The sequence below is a fragment of the Ammospiza caudacuta genome, chromosome 2 (assembly GCF_027887145.1).
Source record: "Ammospiza caudacuta isolate bAmmCau1 chromosome 2, bAmmCau1.pri, whole genome shotgun sequence".
Classification (NCBI taxonomy): Eukaryota; Metazoa; Chordata; class Aves; order Passeriformes; family Passerellidae; genus Ammospiza; species Ammospiza caudacuta.
The window spans coordinates 44,265,813-44,285,913 of NC_080594.1; the positions used below are offsets into that span (position 1 = coordinate 44,265,813).

General features: G+C 34.6%; 1 protein-coding gene across 1 annotated transcript in view; it reads left to right on the forward strand.

Moving 5' to 3' along the window:
- The window catches only part of CNTN5 (contactin 5), a 607,373-nt gene that overhangs the window by 456,677 nt on the left and 130,595 nt on the right, over positions 1-20,101 (forward strand). Inside the window, exons 10-11 of the mRNA XM_058822197.1 lie at positions 4,694-4,796; positions 19,718-19,899. Of these exons, the coding sequence (XP_058678180.1) occupies positions 4,694-4,796; positions 19,718-19,899 (285 nt within the window). The remainder of the gene's footprint in view (positions 1-4,693; positions 4,797-19,717; positions 19,900-20,101) is intronic.

Consider the following 20,101-nt stretch of genomic DNA (forward strand, 5'->3'; position numbering starts at 1 on the left):
TCAAGTCACAGATTTACAGAAAAATTGGAGGAAAAAACTTGTTAAATAAAACCTCTTATAAAAATTAAACCTGATTTTCTGAATAATTTTTTTCTGTATTTGGGTTGGAGAATAATTTTTTACAGTTATCTTTGTGATAACTGTATCATTTAAAAAAAAAAATCTGTAGGAGAGATCTCTTCTATAAATATTGAGATCCCTTTCTGGCCGTGTGACTAACAAGCCCTTGATTCTATCAAGGTGAAACGGTGCCTGTGTTAACTGTTAACTCCAAGGTTAAACTTTGTCCTGTGATCTGCTCAATCCTTTAAATCAGTGTCTTCTTTGGTAATCAGAGGCAGAACTAAGGGGTTATTAGTTTTTAAATCTCTTCCAGCCAAGAAGACCCTGCCTGAAAGGGCAGAGACCCAAACACTGGAAAATTTAAGGTCGAATGACATATTTCAGACTGAAGGCCAGGGATAAGACTTACTTTAGCAAACAAAGTTTGCCTTTTAAACCCAATGCTAATCCCAGACCAAATTTCAAGATATGGTTAACCAGATTTATTTTGAAGAGCTATGTTTGACATCAATCACAAATTCAGTACTTTTATACCCAGATCTGAACTCAGGTGAACAAGTTTGGGAAGTAGGGACTCTAGCAATGTAATTAGCCTAAAAAATAATGAATGATTAGGGTCAGACCTTGAAAGGTAAAGGATTTTCAGAAAGTATTTTTTTTCATGGGAAGGCAGAGCCCAGCAGCATTGAGAAAAGCAACCTATTGCTCTGTAGTGCCCAAACCATGTAAGCTCTGTGATTTGTTAGCCACTTGAAAATCGTATATTATGTTTTTATTCTCTGCTGATCAATTTTATTTATTGTTGTATTTCATGTTTGATAACTGGGTATAAAAAATGACTGAGAGGATTTTTTATAGCCCCAGCCAAACCTCTGTAAGGGAGTCATGTATATAAGCCTGAGAGAGATTGATTCCAGTGCACATAGCTCAAAACCTGAATATTTCTTAAAAGTTCAGTTTCCTTTTAGCATCTAGCACAAATGAACAAAAATCTTCATGAAAATGCAGGTGATGGTTGTTTTGCCATCCCTGACTCAAGTGACCAAAACAAAAGCTAGAAAGCTAAAGAGCCTAGAGGCAGCACAGCCATAGCAAAGCAATTATAGTGTAATATGGGAAGGTAAGGCCTTAACAATTCCCTTAATATCTATGCAACTCTAATGGCCTTCATGGTCTCAAAGATCATAAATAATAAGGATGAAAAATATCCCTCTGCAATAATAGACTTTTGTTTCCTAATTTTCATAGGGGCACCAAGCAATTGCTCAGTAATTTTTATACATTTCCTGCCAGCTGCTGCAGGCATGTCTCTTGCTAGGGTAGCAATAACCCAGAAGAACAGGACATGGTGCAAAGCATCAGTCAATCAGTATTTCATTAAAAGTATGAAATGATGGCATGACATGTAAAGAGCATTCAGTATGTGTACAGATTGCACTCACTAAAGGGATTTAATGTAAGTTAGAAACATAAGATCTGAAAGATAATATTGTCCCTGAGATGGGTACACATGTACTGTATTATTTTAAAGGCAAGAATAATTTAATCTTATTGTAAGTTCTGTTTTTATTCAGGGCTAAAACAAGCAAGTGTTGAGTACTGTGTAACAATTCAAGACAATTAGTTTCCAGAACAAAGCCTTGCCCAAAAGCAAAACCACCCCATTTTTAATTTCATTGAAACACAAAACCTGTCAGTGAGTGTGAACAGTCAGTGGGTGCTAGAGATTTAAAAGAAACACCTTGGGAATATAAGGCTCCATCATAAAACCTAAATGAGTTATTTTCAGCAGTATTCACTATAAAGGAACATAGTAGATTTCTCTATCAGGAATGATGCTCTTGTAATTGAAGTTTATATAGAAGAAATTTTAGCGAAAATATTGACACTACAAATAATAATGAGGCTCCAAGGCTGAACTTCTGCATGGAAGGAAGCAGGATGTGCTATTTTCCTTGACTGATGCTTAGGACTACAAGGAAGGTAGGTAGAAAAGGTGTGGGGGTTTTCCAAAAAAAGGGACTCCTAAGAACATCTAAGGCATGACAGACCACTAGGTCTGACTTCTGTGTCACCTGTGTTGATAGAAAATCCCTAAAAAAGGTATGATCATTAGGGTTGTATTCAGCACATTATCATACAGTAGTCTTACCACACAGTCATATATCAGCAACACAGATTTAGACCAGGGAAATTGTGCTTCAGTCTGTATACAGCTTTCCTGAAGAGTCTGAGAGAATATGAACAGAAATGTCCAAGCTGCTTGCATTTCACATAGTTCTTTACAGGATCACCCATCAAAGGCTGTTGAGGAAAATAAATTCTTAGAGGAGTTGAAGTACAGCCCTACTTTCAATTAAAAATATGTTAGAAAAAAAATCTATTATATGAGTACCTAAACTGTTTGGAGAACTGATAGATTGTCAGTAAGGACTTATCTGAGACTTCACTATTCCGCACATAAACTATCTGGAAGCAAAATGAACAAAGTAATAATACTTTATTAGATATTATCTGTAAAGACATTAGAGTGCCACAGTGTACGAGCATCAGTTCAAGTACAAAACAGCAAATAGAACTGAATTTTGTAAAAAAATCAAAAAACTCCAAGGAAGTAAATAGTGTGAAAGAAAGATCTACATCTTCATTATTGTTGTGCAGTTCTTGCCTTCACATCTCAAGTGTGAGAATGGAATTTGAAGAGGTGCCACATGGGCACTAGGAATGTTTAGTAAAGATTCTTTCTAAGGAAGGTTTAATGGTCTGTGGTTTTTCAGTCTGCTAAAGACATATTTGAGAGGAGATATGATAGATATCCTGTAAAACCGATTACATGGTTTTATTCATAGTCACAAAAAAATCAGAAAACAGTAAACAAAGTTACAATGAGTGTAACTGAATTATTAATTTATTGATGTCTTTCAATCCAGTGGGAATGCATTTTTACAATATATTATAGCAGCAATCACTTCAGTCTAGGCTAAGGAAAATTTTAATTGACTACCATTTTTTGATGGCCTGGATTCATTTTAATACCCAGGACACATATGGGGGTTTTTCCTATGAAAAAAAAAGAGGATTCATAAAGCAATGTCATAACACTGATTTAGTCCTGTCTTGGAGGAAATGGGTAAGTATTGCTAGCCCACATAATACTTGCAGGATAATTTTTTTTACAAAGAAATCTGCTACCTATAGAATTATTTATAGACATACATTATGTGAAATAAAAGCATTTAATGCTTTCTTTTTCTGTCATCTGATTCACTTATGAGACACATTTAGATTTTCTAATTAGACTTAAGCCCCTGACGAAAAATTCAAATGTATATATGTTCAGACTTCCTCCAGAACCAAGCTTCTTCAGGGGCCTGAGTGACGGTGGGAAAATGAGAGCACAGCCCCACTGGAAACTCCTGAGCCCCACAAGGAACATTTGAAGGCTAGGAATATATGTTTTACAATTTCAGTCTTATGTACTGTGTTTTGCTCTAGCAGGTTGTGGGTTGTTTTTTCATCCATCTCTGCCAACTCTTATTCTCTCAGCTGTAAATCTTGTACTCCTCTAATTCCATGTTTCTTCTTACGCTCATTTCTTTTCTTTCTCACATAAGAGATCTCTTTTCTCTCCTGCCTTTTCATCTCTTGTTCCTTTTTGCTTGCTTTAGAGTTTCTGGAGATTCTTGACTGATTTTATAGATTTAGATTTGTCTTGTTGCTACTTTTTCAAAAAGTCAGATTTTACTCCATTTTCCTCATCTAAAAACCTGAAACATTCTTACTTTTTTAAATACAGCCTTTTGCTCCCCAGTATTTCCTAACCCCATAGCCCAAATTCCATCTAACCAAATACAGCTGTTAGAGTCATATTCTTCTCCTTCCATGCTGATTGTATTTTCTCCAAGTGGCATTAAACACAAATTTCTCTCCACACCTTATAAAACATAGCTCCATTTCCTTACTGATTTCTCATTTCCTAAGCTCTTGTGATTCTCCAAAGCTGTCAATCACTCTACACCAAATCTGAGATAACTTTATTGATTTCCACTTTTATATTTTCCCATTCCTGAATGTTTTCCCATTTCCTAGAATGCTATCTTATAGTACTTAAAGTGTTGTCCTGAAAAGAAATGCTCTTCCAAATTATAAGTCTCACTGAAAATTACATAACTGAAATTTTCATGTCTACATATCTGTGTTTGTGTCTGTGTACACAAATGCTCCTACATAATTTGAGGGTTTTTCCCTCAACTTAGAAGGTCCTCAGTCAAACATAGCACAATATGTTGATTTATTTGTCTAATTGTCAGTGTGCTGGTAAACAAAGATTTGGTCCATGAAAAGTCTCACTCTTCTATTGTTTGCCCATGTTAATCTTCAGATGTTTAAACATTAACCCAAGTTTCAAAAAATAAATCTTTTTTTAAAGCTCAATGTTGTGCTGCTGGTAAACTGAAGAGCATTTTAGAATATATATACTGCACCTGGGCACAGCACATCAGGTCAAGTGCGGTTATCTCCATCAATTACCAGCTTTATTGCTGGCAGATTCAAAAAGCAGGCCATGGGTCTTTCTGTGATAATGGAAAACTGATGATATTTCATATTGTAAACATTCATTATTTTCCAGGTGCGATGGGGGAATATGAACCAAAAATTGAAGTCCATTTTCCTTACACAGTTACAGCTGCAAGGGGAACTACTGTTAAGATGGAGTGTTTTGCACTTGGAAAGTAAGTAAAGATTCTTTCTAATTAGATATTGTTGTTTATTAAGATGAGACATGCCTGAATTGTGGTTTCATTATTTTGCTGGAATTTTTTTTACAGACAGTCCTTACTGCATTCTCAAAATAACCAATTGACTAAGCAGCTAATTATGAACTCCCTGTCCAGCCATTTCTGTGGTCAGGAATTCAGTCAGGTTAACAGTGTCTCTGTCAAAATGAAAAGTACCAATCAAATAAACAAAAAGCAGAAAGGCTTTTTAATTGAAAGTTTTACCGGACTCACACCCATTCATTCACAGGGATACTATAAATCAGTAAATTAGAGTTTGTCCTGTAAAAATGTTGTCTTTGGAGAATAAGCAAACATTCGTAGAGTTTTCTTCCCTCCCCCATATTAATGATTCATACACATAGCTAAGAGAGCAATGTCCTGATCATGTCCTAGCACACTTTGTGGCATCTCCCACTCTATAGTTTCTGCCTGACCTAATAGTACTAGTACAGAATGGGTGTTTGCTCTTCATGTCAAGGGGTTTTTACATGTTTGTGTGTAAAAGAGTTTAGGGAGAGAAAGGTAAGAGAAACTGAAACTAAAATTACTTCTATACAGTATTGAGATTACAGAATATAGGATGAAAATGATAAGATATCAGTTTTGTGGTGGCAGCTACTATCAGTTACTCAAGTTACTATTATGATTGTTTCCAAGAGTAAGGATGGCAATGTTAGTATACAGACAGACAGAACTAAGAGTCATTTTTAGTGATTCAAAGAGATTCTTTCTTCTTGACATATATGCTGCTAAAAACAGATGTTCTTTCAATGATATTTCTCTAGAGACATTTTAAAAATTGTAATGGGTCGGGTTTTTTCCAAAATACCTCATCAAATTCTGTGTGGTGTGTTGAAAACAAACTCACTGTATTGAATTCTTTTCAGCTCCTTTTCAAAATGATGTTCTTTCGGACATCTTCTCCCTAGTCTCCAAAGTTATGCTGGTAAATATCATATACCCTGCTTGCTTTTATAGTTCATAGCTTATCAAAAAACAGGCAAACTTCTTACAGCTGGGTCTTGATTAAAAAATAAGGGAAGGATTTTTCTTTGTAAATCCTTTGGAGGAATGTCACAAAACAGTCTGAGAAATACTATATCTTGCATACCATTTCTTCTTATTTACCTAAGGAGGAACAAAACATAGGAGGTTAGGAGTTTTAGGACAATAGTCCGTTTTGCTGAGGATCATTCCTCCAGGTTGTTCAGCAGGTCTGGTTTTCCACAGTGACTTTTCAAAGCCTGTCTCTACTACCTGAGAGGGATTTTGAATGTTTTATAGCCATTTTGATCTTCATGTGTCACTGGTCACTGGATTTTTTCTGCTCAGATTTTTCTCTTAACAGTTTCTAATTACTGAGTGGATGATATATGTCTGAAAATTACTTCCTTCTTGCTGTTTTTTCATGTTTGACCAATACTGAGATGCTCTCAATGTTCAGGTCAACAGAAATTATACACACATAATTGAAGAGAAATTCTGACAAAGTTTTTCAGTTTTATCTATTTAGGTTCAGTGAATTTGATGAAGAAACAGGACATAGCCAAACCTGTCCAAACAAAAGCTGGGAGACCACAGCCCACATGGAGGGAGTCTATAGCAACAGCAGCTTCTGCAAATTCAGTCCCAACATAAATGTAAGCAGTAGTTTAGAAAAAAAATGTGAGACAAGAATTTTGGTAGGGTAGAACACAAGTCTTTTGTTTTAGATAGTAAAAATAAGAACGAAGGACAGGAAAGCAATAAATGGAGAGATTCCCCAAGATGCTGAAATAAATGAGGAACAGAGGCTGATTGCTCCAGGCCCTCTTCTGTCAGAAACACTGCCAAGTCAATAGTTGGCAATGAGGCCCTTTTAGACTCTAGGCTACGGTTGAAGAAGTAACCAACATATTACTTTTTATTTTCCTCATTTTGCTGGAATTAAATTACAGTTGCTGACAGATTACAAGTCAACTTCCCAGTGAAAAGGAGGTATGACACACATTGTCCTCTGCAATCATCACTGAAAGGCAAGAAACAGACCTAGTGATACATTTCACCTTCAGCACCATGAGATTTAGTAAAATCTCTCAAAAAGATTCAATCACTATTTTAAAAGGAAGGTGAAGATGACAGGAAGGACTTTGATTAGGTTATTTCATTTTTTTTTACTTGGTGCTAATCTTTAATAAACAAAAAAATCAAGACCACCTTAATGACCAAGGAATTTAAGGTTACCTAATAAGACCCCATTTGCTGCTGAAGTAATGGGCAGCTATTTTTACCATGCACATTCCTTATCTTCTTTTCCCAGCCATTAATGCACAATCAAATCAGCTGAGCTGAAATTGCTTTCAATTTGATATGGTAATAATTACATGAATGACATTTCAGGCACCATTTGAAACCTGGAGGCTGAGGTTAGAAGTAGAAATGCATCAAATTTCCTCTTCATTTTCATAATTTTCTTTTTTTTGTCCCCATTCCTTTTTCCTAATGCCTTGTAGAGGTTGTTGCTTGTTATCTTGCCATAGGTCCTATTTGCTAAACTTAAGCAACAAGTAATTTGGCCCTTTTTTATTTAGTATTCAAACTTGATATTTTGAATTCATATTGAAAATAACCCTGGGTTTATTACAGTCTTAAAACCAATATGCTGCTGGTTTTCTCCTGCTTTAATTTAACTGTCTGAAATACTCTGCTCTCTCCACTGTAATGACAAATGTTCCAGTGAGATTTCCTGAAATAGTCATTTGGCAAATATTCCAGCAAGATCCTTGTCTTCAGTTACAGATTAATGATTTAATAATAATGTTTATTTAGCACTGTCAGTCACTATGGCTGAAAGAATTGAAGCTCTGAAGCTTTTGTCTTCAAACTAAAGTCAAATATCTTAATTGCTTGACAGAGATAAATTTTCTGAGAAGGATTTTATTCTGACCCAAGCAATATGTAGCTGATTCAGTTACAAGTGAAAATATTGTTACTGATGCCACTTACAAACAGACTTTGTAGCTGCTAAAAAATTCAAAGCAATGAAGGAGTGAAATGTCTCAAGATTGTCTAATTTGCACTAGATAGAGATTCTTATCATGAGCATCAGTCATTGTCTAAGCAATCACTGCATAAATCACTGATTTACTGCTGAGATTTAACAAGACATGAAAAACAGAGGAGCCAAACAAAATTTACTGCATATACATCAGAGTGTGCATATTGCAATTAGTGGCCTTTTGTGCTGGATATATATGCTGGCCCAAGGCTGCTTTTTATAGACATATTCACTGCCACATCTACACAACAATTTATGTTTCAGTGATGTCTATATTTGTTATATATGTACCTATATATAGTATATAGGTATGTTTTCTGCCACCCATTTAAATATGTAATTTCTATTATAAATATTTGAATTTTCTTTGTTCCCTAACAAATCAGGGGATCATATATTTAAAAAAATTTGCTAAAAATCCACTGGCAATAACAAGGTATTAACATTTTCCATTTATTTTTAGCTTTCCACCATAGCAAAAATACTTCTTTTTAATTTGCAGAATCACTACATCCTGGTTAGTATTTACAGAAAATGTTGTAAAATAAATAATTGAAAAGAAAAAGAAAAAAATCTGAATGGAAGAGTTCAAAATATCTAAATTAATAAAATTAGTTCTAAACAACAATATGTTAATGTTTGCTTTTCAGTAACAGCTTTCACTGCTTGTGTCTTCTCTTATTTAAAAAAACAAGCTAATTATTTGTAAAGCTAATAAATGAGCTAGTGAATAATGAGGTTTCTGTTTGTAGTCCACATAATCCTGATTTTTTATGTCCATTTCAGTGTCAGACCTTAGATTTCTTATGTAAATCAGGAAGACAGATGACCTTGTTCTGCAGAGAAGTTCTGATGGAGAAGATATCATTTTCCTAGCTGACACTTTTGCACAAGTTACAGCATTCTTGGCTTTTCCTGCTCCAGAAATGCAACTTTTCAGACACTGCCTTCTGTGACAGCAGGTTGCCATTTTAATTTTCTCACGTGTTTCTGACTTTGCTTTCAGGAGCATATAGAGGCTACTGGTCCATTCTTTAATTTCTTTTTTCATGTATTTTATTCAAAGAAATAATTCTGGTGCTTTTGTTTAGCTGCTCATTAGAAAGAGATGAAATTAATGCTGTTGATATGCAAAAGAACTCTAAATTCCATCCCCACTATATGACACATTCATTAATAAGGCACTTCGGTGACAGCCATCCAAGCATGCTTCAGCTCTTCCTTACCTATGTCATAAGTACTTTTAGCACTATTATTTTAAATACAGGACTTAAAGGCAGGCAATGATGGAAACATGGTTTTTTTTTTGAAACCTCAAAATGAACATTTTCATAGTTTGAGAAATGATACAGTACTGGTTTGTGCAAGTTGGCATGAAAAGCTGTAAGTTCCTGCCCTCTTCAACGAGCCCAGACCCTTGGTCGCAGAGGAAAGCAAGAAGAGTGAAAGTGTCAGAAACATCTTTATTTTTTTTCCTTTATTATTCTTTCCAGCATATAACCCTAAGTTTTCTTCTTGCTTCTATATGAATAATTCTACTCAAACTCTTTCACACAAATTTTTAAATTTTAAACTGTGTATTATACACACACCCTACCTGACCCTCACACTTCAGCTTTTTCCTCAGTGCATTTTTGTTTGTGCATTACACCAGACTTCTACTTTATTTTCCACATAAAAGTCACATTTCATTGGTTTTCTGGCTCTGTCAGAAAAAAAAAAAAATTGAATTTGTATTATGATAGTGCCAGCAGCCAATTTTGAGTGAGTAATCATATTTTATTTCTCATTAAAACAAATTACAAGATCTGGGGTATTGAAGTACTTGTAGATTACCAGAGTTTTCAATCTTTGCTCTTAAAATAAGGGCTGTATAGACTGCCAAAAGGATTGTTTTGCTAAAAACAAACAAACAAACAAAGTTTATGCATCCCTTTATTTATACTATGGTTATTTTTAAACCATATAGATCAACACAGATATTTGAATCAAAAGCATCAATAAACAACAGTGCTGACAGACAATTTTTCTTATGACTCATTGACTTGTTTTTCTGCAGTTTTGAGAGACTATTTTATGCTTATGCTATTTCTGTACAATAGTAACATACACATCATATACCAACATTCTCTTTAAATGTTAGGTTATTTCACTTTGGCAATGTCAAAACTATGTTTTTGATTTGACATATACTTAGTTAATGATAAGAATAAATTTAAAATATTTATTTATTTTTGTTACTGAAGTAAAATGAGGCAGATTTGATAGAGTGTTGTTCATTTTGTCATATTTAATGTTGCCTTAATAATTCTATTGTTAACTTTGTTTGGAAGGGATTTATAGCTCAGCTGTAAACAATCATCCCATATGTAGTAGGGCTTGCAAGAACTCAGCTGAAAGTTCTTTTAAAAATCTTCCTTTCTAAATGAAATGAAATAAAAAGAAGGTGAAGCTACATATATTTAAGTCATACAAATTAATGAAATTTATGACTTTTAATCTAAGAAGCATTCAAAAATGTTCTATTGAAATCATGAACTCTGAATCGATTCAAATTAATAAATGTCTCAAAGTTTTAAATCCATTAAATATAGTAGTTTTGTTACCTTCTGTTCCTGATTTCCTTTTACTAGACTTTTCTAATTTTTCTAATTGATCTTAAGCTTTTATTAGAAATGCTATTATTTGTTTCATGGCACTACCAACATTTTCATTGCAGACTATATACCTGTTGTGGATGCACCATCCTGGAAGTGTTTAAGACAAGGTTGGATGGGGCTCTGAGCAACCTGGTCTTGAGGAAGGTGTCCCTGCCCATGCCAGTAGGGCTGGAACTCAATAATTTTTGTTTCCTTCCAACTCAAACAATTCCATTAATCTGTGTAGGGAGAGCTTACTACAAATTTTTCAATATGTGGAAATAAAGGCAGAGTGTTTGGATAAGTCAGTATAATACCTAAGCAAAGATCAGAGCGGCCAAATAAAAAGTCTTTATGCTCTGGTGAAGAGCATTTGATTGTAACTGTGGAGAATTGCATGAAATTTCTGAAGAAGTTATTTTTTGCTGGTGTGGCTCATTAAGCCAATGACAGGGTAATGGCAGTGAAGCAGTTTTCTAGATATTGCAAACATTTTGCAGGTACAAAAAGACAGGCTTTGCAAATCCGCATTTTAAAGGGCTATTTCAGTGAGATCTAGAAAATAACATAATGATGAAGAGAACAATTTCAGAAAAGAGGCTTAAAGACACCCAGGAATGAATCTTTGGTCAGAGGTTTCATAGCACCTGATTCCTTTTTTTCCTTCACATTATTATATGAGATTTTTGGAGGAACAAGATTATTATATCGGCCACATGATTATATGAGATTTTTGGAGGAACAAGAAGTTGATAAACAGTAGTATTATAATGAGTCACAGATCCAGGTTGCACACTTCTCCATCTAGCACATGCAGTTACCCATCTGGTCTCTACACACAAGGGAGCAGAAGATTCCAGCATTGCACCGTTGTTTCCTAACTTCAAGGGACTGACTTTAACCCTCTCTGCTCTTCAAATCTGTGAAATAAGGCTTTTTACTTTCAGATCACCAGTTAAAACTGTAAGCCAAGTCTTGCACATATTTCTCCTTGACTTCTGTCCTCTAGTTGGCTTATCTTGGCAATCCAGTATTACCTACTGGTCTTGAATATTTCCACACAGGTCTTCCAACATTCTTCCCCCAGACCTGGCAGAAGGCATCTCCTTTTATGAACTGTCGAGAGAACCAGATAAAATCCTCCTGTAATCAGACCCCTTCCCAGTAATCTAGAAATCCTCTCATGAGGATTTCTATTCTGGGATCAGACTATTTTCTAACCTAAGTCTCCTTGGTATCAGCATGAATCCACATCTTGCTTCAGCTCTGGTGTGGTGCTAAACAATAGCAGAGCTAGTGTGCTGGTGATACTCAACTTAGCCTCTGTTAACTGCACTACACTGAAACCCAGGGCATTGACATGAGTGAGCAGTCAAGGCAGCAAGCAGCAGATGAGTATTAGTGGACATAGTCCTGGGAACAGAGCACGCTTCACTGGCGTGTATAGATATATGCATACATACATGCGTACAAAATAAAAAAGAGCAACATCTGGATATAAATCAGGCTTCATTGTTTTTAGAGCTAAGTATGACACTTCTGTTGTCAATGTATTTGGGTTATTTCAGCAGATCTGTGCTTTTTCCCCTGAGGATAAGCTGTCTTTTCCTTGGACAACTGAAGCTTCTCGGGGAATGAGTGTTTCTTTGCTAAGGATTCTGATAGCTCATGGAATAGCCATTCAGCCCTGGAAGTTGCTTAGCTGTTGTCTTTTGGAAAATATTAGGCTACTTGTGCTTTTCCATGAGCACTGAACAGTCCTTTCCTGTTCCCACAGAAACACCTTTGATATTAAAGGTAACCTGGCATTAAATAAGTAATTTTAGGTGCTATACATCCAATTCATTGGTGGAACTTGGATTGAAATATTTAGTCGTTTTCCTACATATAGCAGAATTACTGTGGGAACAAGGCATGCTAATAATTTAACATTTTCAAGCCTCAAGCTAATTCACATTGCAGAAATCCACAGGTAGTAATTTACCATCAAAACCAAGGTTTAGCATGATGTTCTATTTTCCATCTACAGGCCACAGAGACATGAATTGTTTGTTTTCTCTTTTTAAAACAGAGAAACCATGCCATAGAGTATTAATCTGATTTCATTATTTGCCCAAAATGAAAGTGCGCGATAGATACAAAAATTTATATAGAAATACCTAAGTTCCATAGGACAAAAAATCATGTTACTTCACACCAGTTCTCTCTACTGCAAAATATTTTATTAATCCTATCAGATGCCAGATCTGGAAGCTGTGGAAACCACTTTTAAATTTTACTCATAACAAAATACTTGCAAGAAGGAAATAAATAATCTCTGCAGAACATTTGTCAATGCTATAAATAAGGGTTTCTTTTCCCCTCAAGATAAGGTTGTGATGAGAGGACATCTCATCTTTTTAAATGCAGAAATGGCATCTTCAAGTTGAGTTTGTTTATATGACAAAAATAGATCCAGGATTCTCTTTCTTTTTTTTTTTTTTTCCTTTGATAGCACATATTTTTTATATCAAATAAATATTTCTAAGACTTTCATCAATTTCAAGTTCATTTTCAGCTCATGCTGAATAAGTATTTGTGTTATAAGGTGCTAGAGCCAGACTGGATTTTGTTCCTGATTTTCAGGCTGGATTTGTTTCTGTTTTCTTCGAAGTGGACTTGTTCTTAAATAGACTTTGTAATACTGTTACAGATATTGCAATCATTCATAGCAATGTAATAAAGATTTTTCAGTAAATCTCAAGTAGTGCTCCTAGGCCTCATTCTACCTCACTCTAAACCAAAAATTTAAATTTAATGTCATTTACTGTATGGCATAATGAAAGTGGGAGAAAAACATACCCAACTAAGTCCCTGTCAGCAGAATGTCATTCTTGAAGAACCAATATTACCAATCTCTTTTCTTTCTCTCTCAGAACCCTTGAAGAAAATTTATAAATGTTACTAAAAACTGTTTAGTAACTTGAGCAGCTTTGCAGCTTTACTGTAGATTTAAAGATGGAGGAGCTTTTTTTTTATTGTTATTCGAAATTACTATCCAGAAGCATATGTGTAGACTTTCTCTCTGTGTCAGAGTCTGAGAGGATCAGAAGGAAACGAATTCTAGGATTTCTCAGGAGAAGGTCACCAGAGTTACCACTGTTATGTTTCCCTTAAGGATTTGCCACAAAGAAATAAATTAATATGGTACTGTGGCACAAGAGCCTTAAATGCAGCTTTTCTGGAAATCATCACACTCATTGTCTTCAAACTCTGTGTCTGATCAGCAGGTTCAAAGCCATCTTGCACTCTTCAGACATGCTAGATTTTTGTTCACATTTGCATCCTCATTGATGGTATGTCACAATCTTTGGGATTTTTGGACTCATTGTAACTAGTCTTCCTGATCTTCTGGATCTGCACACATACGCTGGTCATACCTGTACAGCAGAGTCAGGACATCCTAGATCAATGTGCTAGCTAAAGAAAATCTGCCTAGGCAAAATTTAGAAGAGAGAAAATGACGCAAAATTTCAATTATAAAATAACACAAGGCAAATAAACAGAGTTCTATTGCAGTATTGTGGCCCTGAAGAACTGTATGAACACCTGTAAAATATGTCATCTTTTCAAAGAATTTTTCTGCTTCAAAGCATTATCTCTTAAAATCATGGATTCTTCAGGTATTATCCCTTTTAGTAAAACAGCAGGTATCATTTATGTCTTTTGCTTTTCAAATTGTTTCAGATTACTCTTCTTAACAGCCTTGATCACAGGCTGGTGATAATCTACCTGTTAGGTCTTTAATATTTTTAGAATAATGTCCACTTCAGAATGCCCCCAGACACATGCTGAGGTAGAGTGTGATACAGAGACTAGAAAAAATGGTTACTGAATGGCTGACGAAAAACAGAGCTTATTTCCATCATTTTTAACAGACACGATGGCTCATTACCTCCTCAATCCCACCATAGAAATGCCATCCACAATCCTGGGATGGCAGGAATATAATATGGAGTTTTGCAACGAGGACAACATCACCGAATACATAGGAGATATTCAGCTCTTTCTTTTTAAATTTTTACCTGTGCTGCTGTCATTTAATCAAGACTAAACACCATTACCTAACTTTTAAATGCAAACCCAAAAGGTTGTGGAATAGCTTTTCCACTGTCTTCACTATTTGTCAAGCCAAGACCTTTGCCTGTTGTGGTCTTGTTTGATTGCACACTCATTTGTTCATGATTAACTCAAATTTAAGAATTTGGAAAAACATTTAAATCACCAAAATTGTTGATTATATCATCTAACTTAGGGTATGGACAGCTACATTATCTAAATTTAGCTGTTGAATAGTTAGGTTTGAAGATTGAGACATCAGTTTAGTCTCTGATCAACCAGTAAAGAGGAACTCTGGAGTATAATTCACTGCAAATAATGAACCATTATAGAAAATGAATCATCTTTATACATGGCACTATTTTAGATGCTAGAGATGCTCTAACATGCCATAATTTAAAGTGTGAAGAAAATGCTGTGTAGCTGGATATGCAGCCAAGCAGGCACTGTCCTTGCTCTGTGCCATAAAGAACAAGCTAATAGTGGTGATAAGTGGTGGCATGCCCACATTAATGCATGACATTCATATATGTAATAGATATTTTCAGCACAGTCATGGGCATCTGTTGAAGAGACTTGCAGACCTGGACTTGTTCCTGTACCCTGTCTTCAAGATCATCATCATTTGCTTCTATTCTCTTTTAATTTTTAAATCACCATACTCATGGCTGCTGTATTTCATGTATTTCAGTTCTAACTAAATTTTAAAAACAAAATGAATGGAAAAGTGGTTATTATGTCTCATAAAACTCTGAACAGATTTATATGGGACATTCTAAAGGTAGACGTCCATGGTTGATAGCCATTCCTGAAATCCTCAACATTTTAACCCTCATAATTATCCTATAATAATGAAAGATATTTAATACAGTTGCAAGACAGGAAGGTGTAAGAAAGAAAAGGGCTTTTTTCTAGTCCCCATTGGCAAGCAGAGGTTTACAAGATATATTGTGATGTGCACCTGTGGGTTTGAAGACACAGCTCAGAACAGTGATGCATGGTAAAGAGAAATTGTGTGGAGCGGAATTGAAATTACTGTAGTAGATAAAATATTTCAAAATATCACATCAATCTGTACCAACCAAGTACAGAAAAAGTAATCTATGCATTCCTATTTAAAATATTCTTGAAATCCTAGAGCTCAGATCCAAGGAAAGGATATTTTAAATTTCAGGCATTATTCCTATTTCTGCCTCTCCCCTTTCCCAAAATAAACATGGACTTTAGGTATGTCATAAAATTCTGTCACATATGAAATTGACAGGAAAAAGAACAGCTTCCAATAATTTTTTGAAATGTTTTTATTTTTATGTTTTATTGAAAATTGTGAAGCATTCCAACTAATTCAACGGCACTCATCCCAAATAATACACTGCTGAAAACCAACTCTCACAATCTCTTGTAAATGCAAAGGTAAAATTATGACTCATATTTTCTTCAAACTCAAAGTGTACAAACCCACAGTGATGTCGATCCCAGTCACCAGGGACCACTTAGGTTTCTCATTTCAATCTAGAAAAATGACAAGTTTAAAGATGGTATTTCTGAAATCAAGTAGTGGTACTAGGACTTAGCAGTAGTATTCAGATGATTTTTTTTCCAAAAATGAGGAGAAATCTTGTTTTTAAACTCAACTGAAGCTCAAATAAATTTATTCACAGGAGTTGAATGTAGATGTTGTGACAATAAACAAGGCAACTGTATTCCCATAAATATCTGTTGAGACCAAAATAAAAATGGGTTATAGTGGTTATAAGATTCAGTAATTATGCATATTACATTAAACTCATATTAATGCTAGAAATACTTCTGCAGTTACTCTATTTTTCAAAAAGCTGTGGATCATTTGAAAAGATTAAAAATGTGCATATGCTAGTTAGTTTTTATGGTGAACTTCAGGAGTTTTCTAGAACAGTCATACAGTTTTATTCTTTCACATTCTCACTCATATGTTTCATTTCATTCTCACAGAAGTCACAGAGGAGAGATAGGTATAGATATATTTTTATTTCATATGTAAAATTCATATGTCACTTGTGAGTTATGCAAGGAAAATAAGCTTCATTAAACAGAACTACAAGTTGTCTGCAAATACTGATTTGCAATATGGGAGTACTTTCCTTTGAAATCATTAAATCTGCTCAGCTAAAGTAACTTTATCTCCTTGGAAATTTCCACTTACTATCTCATACTGATGAAGAAATAACTGAATTGTTTTAAAATATGCTTCCTTATGAACCAGACAACCAGTTTCCTCTGTGTTTGCCATGTTATACACATTTACTTGCTGCAGGAAACACAAAAGCAAATTTTAAAGAATTTGTTAAATGCAATTTAAAGGAATATTTCCAAATACAGGAATTTCAAAATAATCTTATAGCAGCTAAATGAGACAATTTTCATTGTTTATAAGCTCTTGACTTTTTCTCAGAAATATACACTACCAAAAAAAAATCCTTTCATTAATATTATTCAGCAGAACCCATTTTCCTCCATGACAATAGAGAAAAAGAATTTTTGTCACTGATTTTACTGGAAGCAAGGCTGAAGGCCAAATAACTATCAAAAGGCAGCAAGCATGACACCCTTAAGGTCCCAAATAAAATATATCTGCACGCTCATTTCAGTCATAAAGCAGCAGTTGCTGAGTCTTATTGCACTATACCAACATAAAGAATTCCTATTCCTACTGTGGACTTGTGTTGTGATAAATAATCATCAGTTAAACTCTTATCTGTCCATGGTGGATGTTTTGCAGCCAGAAATCATGACACAATTATATTCCATATAAAAAGAGGACTAGCATACGAGGAGTTAACCCTTTAGGCTGAATGTAAAACAGAAAACTTGCACAATCTCCACAAGTCACTCAAGAAAGAGTCTAAATTTTAATATCAGAATAAATTGTGCAATAAGAAATTAAATATGAGAGCTAAGGAAGGGAGAGAAGAAACTAAGATTATTTGTACTACGTCTGATACAGACATACAGGTATTAAAATGTAGCAAATAAAATGTGTAGTTAAGGATGTGAAAGGGATAACATAACTGGTGGGACTAAGAAAGTTTTACTAGTGCATCAGAAAAAAATACCCTTCATATTTAAAACTTAACATGTTGAAGTACTTTAATCAGATTGGAACGGGAAGTTCTTTTGGTCTTTATCTGAAAAGTATGTAAAATAACTTCTTATAGGAAACAAACTTTATAAATCAGAACTATACAATCTGTAGAAGAGCCCTCAAACCAAACCCACAAGACACCAAAATTTGAAATTGGCCATCAAGAAATTAATTTAAGGTTAAAAATGAGAAAGCTACAAAATTGCTATGGTTATAGTGGAAAAAAAAAAAAAAAGAGGTGTTATGATCCACATCTATCACATGATCCAAAAACATTTATAAAAAGAAAAATATACACATAACTGAAGTGCTGGAGAGAAGAGACCAGCCTGTTTTTTCTAGCAAGGAGAAACAAAAACTATTCCATACAGGTATTTCTTCTGTGGTGGATAATGATAAAAGATCATTTTGCAATAATAACAAGATATTGCAGGAACCACGTGCCAGAGATGAATACATACACATTCACAGTTCATTTTGTCAGGTTAATTAATCAATGCAGAAAACTGATAAGAAAAATAATTCTTTTCTCTTTCTGATATATTAAAATGAATTCCATATTGGATTATATGTTGGTTTTGTAAGGTAATGATGTCAATAGGCTCAATAAAATTCAGTGATCTGTGGCACTCAGGAGTTAAGAGTTAGACAAATCTTCTGATAATCAGGTACAAGTTTGGGAATTGTCTTATCTCTATAAAATACTAGAATTTGGAGCATCTTTTCTGCAAGTTTGAGTACAACTACAGTGATTCACATTACGGCATGTGATTCTAACTGCTTGAAGAATAACCAGAACTTGCTTGTCACATGCTTATTTTTTGTGCCTCAAACTGGATACCCTGAAATATTAAGAGAAAGGTGATATTCTTAATGAAACTCCATACATTTATAGCAAGTGAAAGTTAGCAAATGATGACAGCAATTCATAGCAGTTTAGAATATATACTAAATAAATTTGAACTATTATGAAGTGCTTTTCCTCATCTAAACTGCCACAATGCAGTGTTTAGATATGTGTTTATATCTAAACTTAGACTTGAAATAAATACAAAATATGTTTTTCAAAAAGTTCAATTTTCTGTTATGGTGTCCTCCAAGCTTCTTGTGGAGTACCTGAAGCAGCCCAGTTTTCGGCTCACAATCAAATATTTTTTTATTGACAGTTCTACTTTTTCTTTTTTTTCCCCTCTTAAATACCTGCCATATTTAGAAAAATGTATGTCTTTACCATAAGGCCCACTGGGTGCACAATGGCTGATGAGTTTTTGAGCTAAAAAGAAAATTTCATGAGTACAAACACTATTTAAGACATTTTTTCCCCAGGTATGAATGTAAATGACCCAGGGCCCTCACAGACCTCTGTGGAACAGCAAGTTGCAGTGAAAATTCCTTCTGCTGCCACAAGAAAGAGTGTAATGCTATGAGACAGTGACAGGAACAGCAGTGCCATTAACATGTCTCGTTACACAACCATTTTTACAATTTGAATAATTTTGTAAGAAAAATATCTCCAAACCTCTGGTCACTTAAATTTACCCAAAAAAGAAATTCCCCACCTAGACAGATATTTTTATGGATTGACCTGAAATGCAGTTTCATTACAGGAAAATTGGGATGCTTTGGCATTTTCTAAGTTCATCCAAGTTTTGAAGTTATTTTTGTTGACCTATGGAATGGCAGCATTCAGGAGTAAAGCATATAGTCCTAAAGAAACTCTAGAGAGGGTGATTTCAAGTGATTTATTTCATCTCGGTAAAAACAAGCTCCCCTGTGGATGAAAGGGACACATTCCATGTAGCAATCCATTTATTAAGGATTCCTTATAGAAAGTGAACTAGATCAACCATTACAGGAACCTTAATTGTGATTATGCTTTATTGCTACTTAGATTATTAACTGTTTAAACTACCAGATAACAGAATCTATATTCTCAATAGTGGAAGAGTGTTAACATTAATTTTGCTAAATATTTCAGCCCTGTTCCAACAATCTCTTGGAGGAAAGTTAATGGTCATAATCCAAGTAAAGCCCGCCTGAGAAAATCCCAAGCTGTGCTTGAAATACCTAATGTGCAGCTCGAGGACTCAGGAATGTATGAATGTAAGGCTGAAAACTCTCGTGGAAGAAATGTCTTCAGAGGACAGCTACAAGTCTACAGTAAGTGGAACTGCACCCAGCATTGTCCTGAAATGCTTTGTCCACACTTAAGGCTTTGGTCACACGTGAAGCATTCCAAGGTTCAGCAGAAACAAGATACCTTGATATATAGAGTATACACCTTATATCAACAATAGTTTTGAATTAAGGTATATATTACTATTCCTTAATATTGCATTAAGGTTTGAAACATAAATAATGT